The sequence below is a fragment of the Canis lupus genome, chromosome 6 (assembly GCF_003254725.2).
Source record: "Canis lupus dingo isolate Sandy chromosome 6, ASM325472v2, whole genome shotgun sequence".
Lineage (NCBI taxonomy): Eukaryota > Metazoa > Chordata > Mammalia > Carnivora > Canidae > Canis > Canis lupus.
Window position 1 is genome coordinate 36,428,917 of NC_064248.1, and position 13,411 is coordinate 36,442,327.

At 57.1% G+C, this 13,411-nt stretch overlaps 1 protein-coding gene and 1 long non-coding RNA gene across 4 annotated transcripts in view; one reads left to right on the forward strand and one right to left on the reverse strand.

Annotated features, from left to right (window-relative positions):
• Positions 1-13,411, forward strand: part of PPL (periplakin) — a 44,312-nt gene that overhangs the window by 26,833 nt on the left and 4,068 nt on the right. For both annotated transcript variants that reach the window (XM_025416606.3, XM_025416605.3), the window contains exons 5-21: positions 266-391; positions 489-527; positions 1,739-1,900; positions 1,997-2,104; positions 3,334-3,429; positions 4,730-4,852; positions 4,963-5,109; positions 5,630-5,781; positions 6,636-6,733; positions 6,934-7,091; positions 7,810-7,988; positions 8,072-8,210; positions 9,000-9,193; positions 10,576-10,726; positions 11,701-11,784; positions 12,468-12,584; positions 13,065-13,157. In XM_025416606.3, coding sequence (XP_025272391.1) covers positions 266-391; positions 489-527; positions 1,739-1,900; positions 1,997-2,104; positions 3,334-3,429; positions 4,730-4,852; positions 4,963-5,109; positions 5,630-5,781; positions 6,636-6,733; positions 6,934-7,091; positions 7,810-7,988; positions 8,072-8,210; positions 9,000-9,193; positions 10,576-10,726; positions 11,701-11,784; positions 12,468-12,584; positions 13,065-13,157 — 2,166 coding nt within the window. The remainder of the gene's footprint in view (positions 1-265; positions 392-488; positions 528-1,738; positions 1,901-1,996; positions 2,105-3,333; positions 3,430-4,729; positions 4,853-4,962; positions 5,110-5,629; positions 5,782-6,635; positions 6,734-6,933; positions 7,092-7,809; positions 7,989-8,071; positions 8,211-8,999; positions 9,194-10,575; positions 10,727-11,700; positions 11,785-12,467; positions 12,585-13,064; positions 13,158-13,411) is intronic.
• On the reverse strand, positions 6,302-9,001 carry LOC112640413 (uncharacterized). 2 transcript variants are annotated; one of them, XR_003124020.3, is made up of 2 exons: positions 8,694-9,001; positions 6,302-8,183 (listed from the first exon to the last, which is right to left on the reverse strand). It is a non-coding gene; the product is annotated as an uncharacterized LOC112640413 (long non-coding RNA). The 2 variants fall into 2 exon arrangements; XR_004816360.2 differs by having other exon boundaries at positions 8,652-9,001.

Consider the following 13,411-nt stretch of genomic DNA (forward strand, 5'->3'; position numbering starts at 1 on the left):
CCCGTCTCCGGGTTGTGTGTCCCCCGACCAGGCCTCTGTTTCCCCATCTGTGAAATGGAAATGACAACCGTGGGGGCCTCTGAGGTTACAGTGAGATTCAGTGAGATGACACGTGTAGGGCACGGTGGCAAAGGTGACAGTCTCCCCTCCACCCCGCCTCTCTCCCGGGGCCCCTTGGCTCCCTCCTTGGTTCTTGGGGTGGCTGGGCTGCGAGTTCGGGGCCCTCGCCCACCCTCTGTCATGGTCTCTCCGCCCGCCCTCCCAGGACAAGCTGAGCGGCCAGGGCTTTGGGACGGACCTGCCACTGGTGGATCACCAGGTGGAGCAGCACAATATCTTCCACAACGAGGTCAAGGCCATCGGGCCGCACCTGGCCAAGGACGGCGGCAAGGTGCGTGCGGTGGTGGCCTGGGCCTGGGCCTGGGCCCCGGGGAGGAGGGGTCACGCCTGCGGCCTCCCTGTGACCCGCAGCCCGGCTCTATCCGCAGGAGAACAGCGAACTCCAGGCCAAGTACCAGAAACTGCTGGTGAGAACTCGGCCCCCGGGGAATGGGAGGGGAGAGGGTGGGATGTGGGGGGATTGGGGGGACAGGAAGCGTGTGCAGTAAACATTTCTAACAGAATGAAAGGGGTTTGCGTGTGAAGGAGATTGTACCCTGAGCCCCCACCTGAGAGGTGCTGTGGTTTGCTAGTGGAAAAAACCCTAACAGGTCCCCTGGATACAGCCCATCCTACAGTCCACTTCTTATTTCCTCACTAGGCACCATCTGTGTGCCAAGTATGATGCCCTGCGCTTTATAAGCAAAAGTTTTCGATTTCCCTTTTTTTTTCTTTAAAGATTTTACCTATTCATTCATGATAGACACAGAGAGAGAGAGGCAGGGACACAGGCAGAGGGAGAAGCAGGCTCTACGCAGGGAGCCCAATGCGGGACTCGATCCCAGCACCCTGGGATCATGTCCTGAGCCCCTGAGCCGAAGGCAGCCGCTCCACCGCTGAGCGGCCCAGCGGCCCAGGAACGGGTTCCTTGTAAGAGTGCGCGCGGTGATGCGTAAACGCTTCCTGCCACAGCTGGTTCAGACGCCTCGGGGGACGGGACGCAGGGCTCCGGAGCCAGGCGCTTCCATCCCTCAGGTGGGGAGACCTCGAGGGAGCCACTTGCCCCTCAGACCCTCGGTTTCCTGATCAGTGTGATGGAGCCCTTGGAGTCCTTGTCGCCCGGGCTGGGCTCGGCTGCAGTGGGAGGAGGGCCCCGCAGGGTCCTGGTCCATGTAGGCCTCAGCTGCCCTCCCGCCCCCCCACCCCAGCTCCTCCCTGCCCCGCACCCTGCACCCCTCCCGCGGGAGGTGGTAGCATTTGCTCCTGCGCCCCGGCCTCTGCACGTGATGGAGATGGAAGTGGAAGCTGTGGCTGCTCACACATACCGAGCACCGTGGGACAGCCTCGGTGTCCCGTGAGATCGCCGCTGCTGTCACCCCCACTTTGTGCCTGGGGAAACGCACGTCTCCACAGAAGAGTTCCGTGCTCAGAGCCCGGAGCGAAGCCCGGCACTTAGGGCACTGGGGACGGCTACTGAATGAATGAATGAATGAATGAATGCACTTTGGACGGTCAGGTGACTCGTCCGGGGGGTCTGGCGGGAAGTGTGGAGCTGGGCCTGCCCTCGCGGCCAGAGGCCCAGGGGAGGGGTGCACGGAGGCTTCAGCCTGCCCCCCCACCCCCACCCCCACCCCCACAGGCGGCGTCGCAGGCCCGGCAGCAGCACCTGAGCTCGCTGCAGGATTACATGCAGCGCTGCACCAACGAGCTGTACTGGCTGGACCAGCAGGCCAAGGGCCGCGTGCAGTATGACTGGAGCGACCGCAACCTCGACTACCCCAGCCGCCGGCGCCAGTACGAGGTGGGCCTGGGGGGCCTCAGGGCGCGGGGCGGGGGGCGGGGGCCCGGGCCGCCTGCTGGGCACTGAGCACCCCCCATCCCCGCGGCCCCCATGCAGAATTTCATCAACCGGAACCTTGAGGCCAAAGAGGAGAGAATTAACAAGCTGCACAGTGAGGGTGACCAGCTGCTGGCCGCCGAGCACCCCGGGAGGAACTCCATTGAGGTGCGTGTGCCCTGGGGGGGCGCCTCCTCCAGGGGGGCCTCAGGGCGGCCTCTGCTGTGGGCCGCCTGGACCCAGGCAGCCAGCCCCCGCGGGGGGGGGGGGGGGTCCTGCATCCTGCATCTGTATGCCTGTCCCTCATGCTGTCTTCCCTTCCTCCGTCTGACCCCATCTCCTCTCACGATCCCATCCTTTGCCACGTCCTGCCATCGCCCCTGGACCTCTGAGCCCAGGCGGTACCAGTAGTTTCCCGGGGCTGGTGTCACAAACGACCACAGCCTCGGTGGCCTGAGACAGCAGGAACGTCCTCTCTCACAGCCCGAAGGCCAGGGGTTCGAAATCACGGTGTTGGCAGGCTTGTTCCCTCCCCAGGTTCTAGGACACGCTCGTTCCTTGCTTCTGGGGGTTGGCTGCCGGCAGTCCGTGGTGGCGTTCCTTGGCCTGGGGCTGCGTCCCTCGTATCTCTGCCTCTGTCTTCACGTAGCCTCCTCCCCTGTGTGGCTCTGTGTGTCACCTCCTTTTCTTAGGAGGACACCAGTCAGCAGACCTCAGAGCCCACCCTAAATCCAGGATGATTTCACCTTGAGATCCTTATTCAGTTACAGCTGCAAAGACCCTATTTCCAAATAAAGTCACATTCTGCGTTCTGGGTGGACATGGATTTGGGGAGGGGAGGGATACCATCCAACCCTCTACAGTGCCTTTGTGAACATTTTATTTTATTATTTATTTATTTATTTTAAAGATTTTATTTATTTATTCATGAGAAGCAGAGAGAGAGAGGCAGAGACACAGGCAGAGGGAGAAGCAGGCTCCATGCAGGGAGCCCGATGTGGGACTGGATCCCGGGACCCCGGGGTCACGCCCCAAGCCAAAGGCAGATGCTCAACCACTGAGCCCCCAGGCATCCCTGTGAACATTTTCTTTTTCTTTTTTTTTTTTTTTTCCTGTGAACATTTTCAAAAGCACTACTTTGTCTGGGGAGATGCAGCCCCTACTTGTCCCTTGTGCAGTGCACAACCCAAGTACCCGTACATGGCATCCCTGCTTGGCTCCTCACCGTGTCTCCTCCCATGCCCAGAAGGAAGCTGGCTGCCTCGGTGGGAGCCACAATCAGGGAGATGCCAGGTGCCCCGTCCCCCACCATTCAGGTCCAGAATCCTGCCATTCATCCCTTGGCATCCCAGGCACCTGCCACACAGTAACCTGCCCCCACCCCCTTCTCTGGGCAGGCGCACATGGAGGCCGTGCACGCAGATTGGAAGGAGTACCTGAACCTCCTCATCTGTGAGGAGAGTCACCTGAAGTACATGGAGGACTACCACCAGGTACCCGCAGCCCCAGAGCATGACTGGGAGCGCTCGGTGCCCGCCCGCCTACCTCGTGGCCTCGGCACCGAGCCTCCAGGAGCCTCACGGGGCTGCCTTCCCAAGCCTGCCCGTGCCCTTGCTTTTGAGGGCGTACGTGGCTGTGCCCCCGAGCTTGCCAGGCCCAGAGAATCGGACTCACCTGTGGGGCCCAGGAAGGAGCGTGGGGTTTTCCTTTTGGTAAAATACATGTAATAGGAAATTTGCCATTTTTGCTGTTTTTAAGTACACAATCCTCTGTCATTTACGACGTTCATGGTGTCATGCAGCCTTCACCTTGGGAAGGTTTATAGGACTTTTCTGTCCCCCCACACACAGGAGTTCTGTGCCCATGAAACGGTCACTCCCTTCTCTGTCCCTCCCCCAGCCCCTGGTGGCCTCTAACCTATCTTTCTGTCTCTGTGAATATTTTCCTACTCTACGTTTTGTGGAGTGGACTCGTGTGTTATGTGGCCTTTGGTGTCTGGCTTCTTTCACGTGACCCTGATCTGTTTGAGCTTCATCGATGTCATGGCATGAATCAGAACTTCATTCCCTTTTATGGCTGAATCACATGCCATTGTGTGGACAGACCAAATTGTCTTTCTCTCCATTCTTCGCTGGTGGATGCCAGCTGGTTTCCGTGGGAATGTGTATTTTTATTTTTTTATTATTTTTTAAATTTTTTTTGGAATGTGTATTTTTAACAAGAGCTGGTCACCTGATTCTTGGGACTGGGGACTCTTGAGCCCAGGTGGCACTCTAATGTAACCCCTGGTTCAGTGTCTGGACCCCGCTGGGCTACGAGCTTCACAGGGATCTCAAAGTCCTGTTCATTGTTACAGCCCAGGGGACAGCTGAGTGATTTCTGAGTTGATGGACAAAAGAACGGGCAAGAGAATGTTCTAGAACAAAGTGGGGAGGCTTGTGTTCCGTTTACCGGGACTTTGAAAGGTGCAGCGTGACGTCAGGGTGTCCCTAGCTCAAAGAGAGCAATGGAATGGAAAAGAGCTTAAAGCTTTAACAGCACCTATGTATGGACACTTACTCTGTCCTAGAGATGGCATCGTGTGGACGGGTGGGAAGGACCTGGCCCAAGAGGTCCCCAGCCGGGGAGGGTTGGGGGTTGTGTCTCTGAGCGGTGGAGCCTGTAGATTCAGGGCGAGTCGGGGTGGGGATGGGGGGCAGCCCTGCCTAGGGGTGGGCGTGAAGCCACCGCAGGATTAGCCCTTGGTGTCCCAGTGGTGTTCTGTCTGTAATAGGGTCATCTGGTCTCCCCTAGTTCCACAGAGATATGAAGGACGCTCAGGAGCTGTTGCACAAGGTGGACTTGGACCTGAACCAGAAATATGGCCCCGACTTCAAGGACAAGTACCAGATTGAGCTGCTGCTGCGGGAGCTGGACGTGAGTGGTGGGCACACCAAGGGCCTCTCCGCACCCCTCCCTGCGGCTCCCACCTGGGGATGGGGGGGCGGTGTGTGGTCTCACCTGGGCCCTCCCCCCACTGCATACAGGACCAGGAGAAGGCTCTGGACAAGTATGAGCACGTGGTGCGGGGCCTGGAGAAGCGAGGGCAGCAGGTTGTACCCCTCAAGTACCGCCGGGAGACGCCACTCAAGCCCATCCCTGTGGAGGCACTCTGTGACTTTGAGGGTGACCAGGTGAGCTGCTGCCCGGGGGCCCAGGGTGGGCCCAGATCTGCCCCTTCCAGGTCACTGAAAAGTCTCGGGAGTGACAAGGCTGGATGCAGGGCCTCATACGTCTTTAGGGAACCTCTGTCCGTCTCTGCAGTTGGGGGTCACTCTCTGCCGACCCCCCGGGCCCCCTGCCCAGGGTCCCACCCGCTGCCCTGACCTTCTGCTCTACCAGCTTAGTTCTGTGTCCTGCCTAAACCAGTCACTGTGGTTGGCACATGCCATTCTCGTTGGCCAGGCCCGCGTCACATGCCCACCCTGAGTAGTGGGGGGCAGTTCTCCAAAGGGAAATCCAGATGGGTGTTGAGACATCAGATCTTACGTGTCTCTTCACGGCTGGACGGTCCCTACTCCCTCCCGTGCAGTGTGCTGGGGAGGGCCAGAGACACGGGCTAGGATTGGGGGGTGGGCTGAGACGGCGACTGGGCCCTGGGTCGCTGGCCAGGGCAGGTCTCTCTGTGCCCTCTGACCGGCCTGCCCCTGCCAGGGCCTGATCTCCCGGGGCTACAGCTACACCCTGCAGAGCAACAACGGGGACAGCTGGGACCTCACAGACAGCTCCGGGAACAAGCTGACTGCCCCTGCCGTCTGCTTCGTGATCCCCCCGACGGACCCCGAGGCCCTGGCTCTGGTGGACAGGTACGGGGCACGCAGGGAGCCAGCAGGGGCCGGCCCCACCCGCTGGGCCCCTCGGGCCCCATGCACAGCCCTGGGCATCCTGACTCAGCCTCAGGAAGCAACTGACACCCCACACCTGCACCCCCTTGGGGGCTCAGGTGGGACGGGGAGCAGACCCTGTTGGCCAGGCTGACTCGCTGAGTGTCTGTCAGGCTGTGGTTGTGGTCAGTGAGCAGTTTCTCTCAACGTGTCTCTGGGCCTTTGCCTGTGCTGTTCCCCTACCTGGACACCCACTAGAGGCCCGGCTGGTTGCGTGGTCACCTCTTCTGTGAAGCCTCCCCTGACTGTCCACTCGCCCTCCACCCTGGCTCAAGCACCCTCTCCCACTGCACATACTGCCCTTCATTAGAACGTTCTGGGTGTCAGTCTGGGAGGTAGGTGGGCTCCTTGAGATTTACTGTCTCCAGGGCCTGGTTCGGTCCCTGGTGCAAAGTAAGTACCCAAGAACTCTGTTAAATGAGTGATTCAAGGAATGCCTTCATTTATTCATTCAGCAAGTATTTATTGAGCACCTACTGTGTACTGCTACCTCAGGAGTAACGTCTTGGTGGGGAAGACAAAGGCATAAACAAGATAACTTTAGGAGGGAAAACCCGGTGTGAAGGAGAGGAGAGACAAGGAAGGGAGGGTCCATCCGAACCCAGAGCAAAGAGCGAGCAGCATTATCACAAACTTGCCACGTGTGCCGGTTTTTAACATTTGATGGGCCTGTGACTGCTCTGGGCCATCTGCCCAGCCACAGTCCAGAGTCCCATGGTGTGGTTTTGGGGGGCGGCGGGCTGCCCCGGGACCCCAGCACATTTCTGCACTCACAGCTTGGGCAGCCAGTACCGGAGCGTGCGGCAGAAGGCAGCCAGGAGCAAGAGTGCGCTCCAGCAGCGGCATGAGGTGCTGAAGGCAGAGAACCCTGGAGGTGGGTGCTGGGGCCACCGTCCAGGGCTCTGGGTGGACAGGGGGGAGGGCACGGCAGGAGGCAGGCAGGGCAGTGGTGGGGGAGGCCAGGCCAGCCCCAGAAGTCCCAGCTGACCTCCTAGGCCCTGCCCTCTCCCTGTGCGTCGTGTCCCCCACTCCGGCTCCCCACTACCACCTGACTCTGCGATTTTCTTCTGGCAGACCCCTCTGACCTTCAGGGGCGGCATCTGCTGGCTGGCTTGGACAAGGTGGCCAGAGACCTGGAGCGGCAGGAGAAGGCTGTCACGGGGATCCTCCGGCCACCGCTGGAGCAGGGCCGAGCTGTGCAGGACAGCGCGGAGCGGGCCAAGGACCTCAAGGTACCACCAGACTGGTCTCATCCCCATGGGGGCCTCCATCCCGAACAGGGACCACCTGCCCCATGTAACCAGAGGGCCTGAGTGACGGCAGTGAGGGGGCCGTTCTGGGCTGATGACCGAGGAGGGGCCTGGGCCCTCATGCCCCAAACACGGCCCTAGGAGAATGGGCAAGCGAGGCTCATGCTGCTTCCACATGGCTTGTCACCTGCGGCCCCGTGGCAGTATTGAGGACACCAGGGACTGGTCGAGCACCTCACCACCCTGCCAAGTGGGTGTTAGAGTTGCTTGCTGGCTGCTTGACCACAGACCTCCAAGTGTTCAGAAACGAGGCTGGGACCGGAGGAGGATGGGCACAGGGGAGGGGGCATGGCTAGGCCCCATTATCCCTGCCGGAGCTGCTTGCAAAGGTCACCTGCGAACGGGGTTTGGGTGGGGGGAGGGAGTACCCACCTACTGGGGTGGCCCCCAGAGATGAAAATCATCCACATGATGTGCACGGAACAGTAGATGCTTGATAATCACCTGTTAACTTCCACCATTCTTGTGGGTCACAGCCCACCAACCCACCATACCAGGATTCGGGGGATGCTCATTATGGGCTGGCTCCCTCGGGGAGGGGGTGCCCAGGCTTCCCTGACAGTTTCCTCTGTCCCATGAAGCCCCTGGAAGGGAGGAGGCTGCCGGACCGTGGCCAACTCCAGGGCTCTGGTCCCCACAGAACATCACCAACGAGCTGCGGCGGATCGAGCCTGAGAAAGCGCGCAGCACGGCTGAGTGCGAGGAATTTGTGCAGGCGCTCCCGGGCAGCAGCAGCACGTCTTTGCTGAAGACCCGGGTCGAAGACACTAACCGCAAATACGAGCGCCTGGTGCAGTTGCTGGACTTGGCCCAGGAGAAGTGGGTGACAGGCGGGCAGCGGGGAGGTTGGGCGGGATCACAGAGCCAGGCGGGCACCCCTCACGCCTGACCCATGTCCTCAGGGTGGATATGGCCAACCGCCTGGAGCAGAGCCTGCAGCGGGGCTGGGAAGCACTGGCCACGTACGAGAACCAGCTGACCCAGGACGACACGGTACCTGAGAGTGGCCATGCCCTGGACAGCAAGAGGCAGGAGCTGGAGGTAAGTCTGGGGCCTCAGGACCCCAGGAGCCTTTTTCTCCAGGTGCTCCCTACCCACCACCTCTGAACAGACGGGAACTGGGCCCCGAGTACCAGGGAGAGTCTCCGGGTTCTGAAAGGCCACAGTGCGCCATGTCAGAAGTGGCAAATGGAGGCCCAAGGCACAAATCCCAGCTGCTCATGGGCTTGTGGAAATGAGGTGCCTGATTTTAAAATGAAGTATCTACACCAACTGCCCAGATGTCCAGTATCTTAAGACGAGCAGATCTGGCCCCCTGGGCCGCCAGGCTCTAGGATCAGGTCAGCAGGAGTGGAGCAGCGATGCCTCCAGCCCCAGCATCTGCTTTCTGGGCACAGTTGCCACCGGGCTGCTTTGTGCATCCACCTGCCTGACTGTGGGGGGCGTTCGAGTCTGTGAGTGCTCGGGAGGCCCCTTACTCACACAGCAGCTCACAGAATCCTTGCTCTGTGCGGAGATCCTCACCTCAGAGCTGTGGCCTTGCCCCCGGACAGCAGCGGGTCCTTCTGGTCCTGGGCACGATGTAGCAGGGCACATGCTGCCTACTGCTGGGTTTTCACATTAGTTTTCCTGGGCTGTGGTCATTGTGATGAAACAGAACGTTGCAGAAATGACCACCAGGTTTAAGGGGAAATGCAGAGGCAAAGCCCTAGTCCCTTCCTTCGCCCAGGCTTAACACTCCCCCCACCCCCCACCCCCACCAAGGCAGGAGGCCCCAAGCAGTTCGGGCGGGAGCTCCGGCCACAGCGCCCTGCCTCTCCGCCCGGGCAGGTCCTGGCCTCCAAGCTGCAGACGCAGAAGTCCCTCCTTGCTGAGGTGGAGCAGAACCTGCAGGCGGCCAAGCAGTGCTCCAGCTCACTGGCCAGCCGCTTCCAGGAGCACTGCCCCGACCTGGAGCGCCAGGAGGTGGAGGTGCACAAGCTGGGCCAGCGTTCTGACAATGTCTGTCAGCAGGTCGAGCTCAGGTGAGGGGCCACGGGTGGACAGCAGCCTCCACCTAGCTGGTCTGCTGCGAGGCTGCCGAAGGCTGTTTATTGTCTAATTTTTTTTTTTTTAAAGCAATACATTGCAAAGTAAAAAAACTCAAGGTGGGGCGCCAGGGTGGGGCTCAGTGGGTTAGACATCTGCCTTCGGCTCAGGTCATGATCCCGGGGTTCTGGGGTCGAGCCCCTTATCGGGCTCCCTGCTCAGTGGGGGATCACTTCTCCTTCTCCCTCTGCCACTCCTCCTGGTCATGCTCTCTCGCACTCTCTCAAATAGTCTTTAAAAAAAAAAAACAACCCGAAACCCTTAGTGATTGTAATGACCAGCCCCTTTCTCCCATGGTAAGTCTGGCTTCCAGTCTGTGTGCCCTCCCTAGATACTGAGGAACCGGCGTAGGTAGGTAACACGAATGACGACACACCACCTCCACCGGTCGTGCTGTTTCCTGTCCTACACTTTGTTGGGGTCAGGCGCCCGTGTGCCCTCCTCTTCTCTGTTCCGGAAGAGCTCCTATTGAATAGATCCTCTTCCTTAAATGCTTGGTAGTGGAGAAGCCACGCAGGCCTACAAGCCATTTGTTTTTGGTGTGTGAGATTTTAACTACAAATTCAACCGTTCTGGGTCATCTAATTCTTGGAGCAGGTCCAGTAGCTCGTGTCTTTGAAACAGTGTGTCCATCTCAAGTGGATGGGTTTATGGACAACACATTGCTCATGATACTCTTATCCTTTCATGGTTTCCACATGAGGGGATGCCCCCTCCCTCATTCCTGACGTTCTATCTTTTCTCACTTTATTCTCTTTTTCCTTCCGGACTGTTGTGAGGTTCAGTCCACTGACCATTTCAAAGAACTGGCTTTGGTTTCAGCCCTTTCTCTCTTGTTCTGTCTCCTCTTTCACTGGCATCTGTTCCTTACAATTTCTTGCTGCTGCTGCTGTTAGCTTTATTTTTTCCTGATTATTACTTTGAGAGCTTCCTCCTTTTCCAATAAAAGCACTAAATACTGCAAGTTTCCCCCCAAGCACCACTTTTGCTGTGTACCTCAAATGTTAATGTTTTTATTTTCAGTGACATCAGGTTTCCTAGCGTTTCCTGTGGTTTTTCCTTGGACTTGTGGTAAATTGAGGTCCTGTAATACCCAGCGGGCATCTCTGCCAGTCACTACGCATGGACCTATCTGTCCACAGAGTATTCCAACCTTCCATTCCGTAATTTTGTTAACCACCCTCTTTTGGGGAAGTAATTAGATTATCTTGTTAGATTACAGTTGATCCTTTTTAAATGAGTGGAGATAATGTCTTTAAAAGGGTATAGGAGGCAGCTGCTGACTGTGGCAGAGGCCTGATGGGCTTTGCCTCCATAGGGCCCAGAGCCTGCAGAGCGCCAGGGCCGCATATGAGGACTACCGCAGCGGCTACGACCACATGCTCCAGTTCTTGTCCCATATCCCCAGCTACGAACCCCAGGAGACAGACAGTCTCAGCCAGATGGAGACCAAGCTGAAGAACCAGAAGGTAGGGTGGCTGCCTCTGTGCTCAAGGCCTGCAGCTGCACGGGGGGCGTGGGGAACATGGGAGGTCGGCAGGCCCACCCATGGAGGGGAGCAGGGCAGTGGCTGCCACCTGCCCTGGTGGAAGAAGGGGAAAGGCCTGGCAGAGCTGTGTCTTCAAGGGGCCAGGCCCAGCCTGCCCAGCAGCATGTAATTCTAAGAGTGGTCTCGCTCCTTCCTCGGTGCCCAGCACGAGGCTTAGCCCCCCATGGACCATCCATGAAGGCTGGCTGAATGAATAAATGGTTGCAGCAACACAGGAGGAGCCCTCATGGTGAAAGGTCCCATGTCCAGAGTTCAGAGTCCTGGTTCCTTGGAAGGCAGCAGTGTCTTGTAGGGACAAGGATGCTGGATCCCAACAGCTTAGGTTCAACCCCTAATAGCCGTGTCCCCATGGGCAAGTCACTGAACCTCGCTGTGCCTCGGTGTCATAAACTGGAGACAATGATGGTACTTACCTCACAGGGCAGCTGGAAGATTAAATGAGTTGATCTAAGTAAGATATGGGAACAGTGCCTGACATCTCGAAGCACCCGGTAAACATTTGTTTCCCGGCAAAGACGATCCTCCTCCTGACCCTTCTTCACAGGGCTGGAGAACTGCCTTCTGCGACAAACAACTGTACACAAGGAAGCCATTCATTAGACTTTGTATTACAGAAGAATAATTTCAGATTCTAAGGAAGCCAGCTACTCTATCAATTTTTTTTTTTTAAGATTTCATTTATTTATTCATGAGAACACACAGAGAGGAGAGAGAGAGGCAGAGACACAGGCAGAGGGAGAAGCAGGCTCCATGCAGGGAGCCCGATGTGGGACTCAATCCCGGGTCCCTAGGATCACACCCTGGGCTGCAGGCGGTGCTAAACCACTGAGCCACCAGGGCTGCCCTCTATCAATTTTTTTAAATTTGATTTTTAAAGTCTCTATTGTTTTACAGAACCTGCTGGATGAGATAGCCAGAAGGGAAGAGGAAGTCCACCAAGTCTGCACCCACTCCCAGCAGTACCAGCAAGCTGTCAAGGTGAGCCGCGAGACCCCTGCCTGGAGTGCAAAACAGCAGAGCCTCTTCCCTCCCTGCGAGCTGGACAGAGAAGCCCTGGGCCCGGCAGGCTGTCCTGAGGCACTGCTGGATCCTGTAAAAGGGCATGACCCTTAGGAAAACAGTATGGTACCAGACACTGAATACCAGAAAGGGGATTTCTGCTCGAGGCAGTTAACTGGGAGAATTTATCCTCAAGGAAAAAAAATAGAAAAAAACAATAGAGGATAAATAATCGTTGTAGCAGCATTATTTACAATAGCAAAAGAGAAAAACTAGAATTCACCTACGTGGCCAATAGCAGAGAATTGGCGAGGTATCATTCACCCACTGGATGGATTACAAAGTCGTCAAACTGACAGAGAAGGGGGCATCATCAAGGTGAGATACAGCTTACAGTGCGGCGTTTAATGAGGGAAGCAGAGGGCCACACTCTGGGCCTGGAGGGAGCACTGTTTAGGGCACAATGGGCAAGTGCTGGCATACTGTGTGTTGTGTCCTATGTTCAGGGACACAGCTCTGTACTGCTGACGCACTGACGGTTCTCAAAACCTGCTGGCAGTTGATGCAGCTGCGTAGACCTCTGCAGTCAGCCTCAAGGGGTAGAACATTTCTGACTCAACTGCCTCTGTCTGCTCTCAACCATGTCTCTCTCTCTCACCCAGGACTATGAATTAGAAGCAGAGAAGCTAAGGTCCCTTCTTGATTTGGAGAATGGAAGGAGCAGTCACGTGAGCAAGAGAGCCAGGCTCCAGTCCCCTGCCGCCAAAGTGAGGGAAGAGGTGAGCTCTGTGGGCTGGGCCTTCTTGGAGCTGCCAGGGCCTCTAGGGAGCACAGCATGCAGGCCTCCAAGATGTACACCCAACAGGGAAACTTGGCTGAGAGCCCTCCTGGGTGCAAACAGGTTCAGTAAGAAAAGAGAACTGTTCTCGGGCAGCAGTGCGGATACACCTAGAAAGACAGGCTGCCGGAGGTTTCTGGGCCAGAGCTGTGGATTTGGAAGGCTCTCCACCCCCTCCTCCTAAGTACACATGGAAGACTGATGTTACTAGGTCCTTCTACACATGAGAACATTAAACCACAGAGATGGGGACTTAGTCTTCTTCTACATCCAGTTTTTCCAACAGTTTAGACTGCAGTCCAACTCCAGGTAGCAAGAGGCCAGAGGCCACCCACTGTCCCCAAATGCCAGACTATCAAATACTGTCCAGCTCACTCTTCCTTAGTCTTTTGACTCCTGTTTGTTGACTGCTCTCCTGTAGGAAGCAGCTCTTGTTGCCAAGTTCACAGAAGTCAATGCCATCAACAGACAGAGGCTGCAGAATCTGGAGTTTGCTCTGAGTCTCCTGAGACAGGTAATGGATCTCAATAAGACCTTTTTATTTAAGATTTTATTTATTTTAGACGAGAGAGACGGGGAGGGGGGGTTGCGGCGCAGAGAGGGAGAGAGAGAATCCCAAACAGACTCCACGCTGAGCTTGGAGCCCGATCCCACGACCCTGAGATTACTACCTAAACCGAATGTTTTTTTTTTTTTTTTTTACCTAAACCAATATTAAGAGTCAGATGTTTAACTGACTGAGCCACCCAGGCGCCCCTTTTAGTAAGA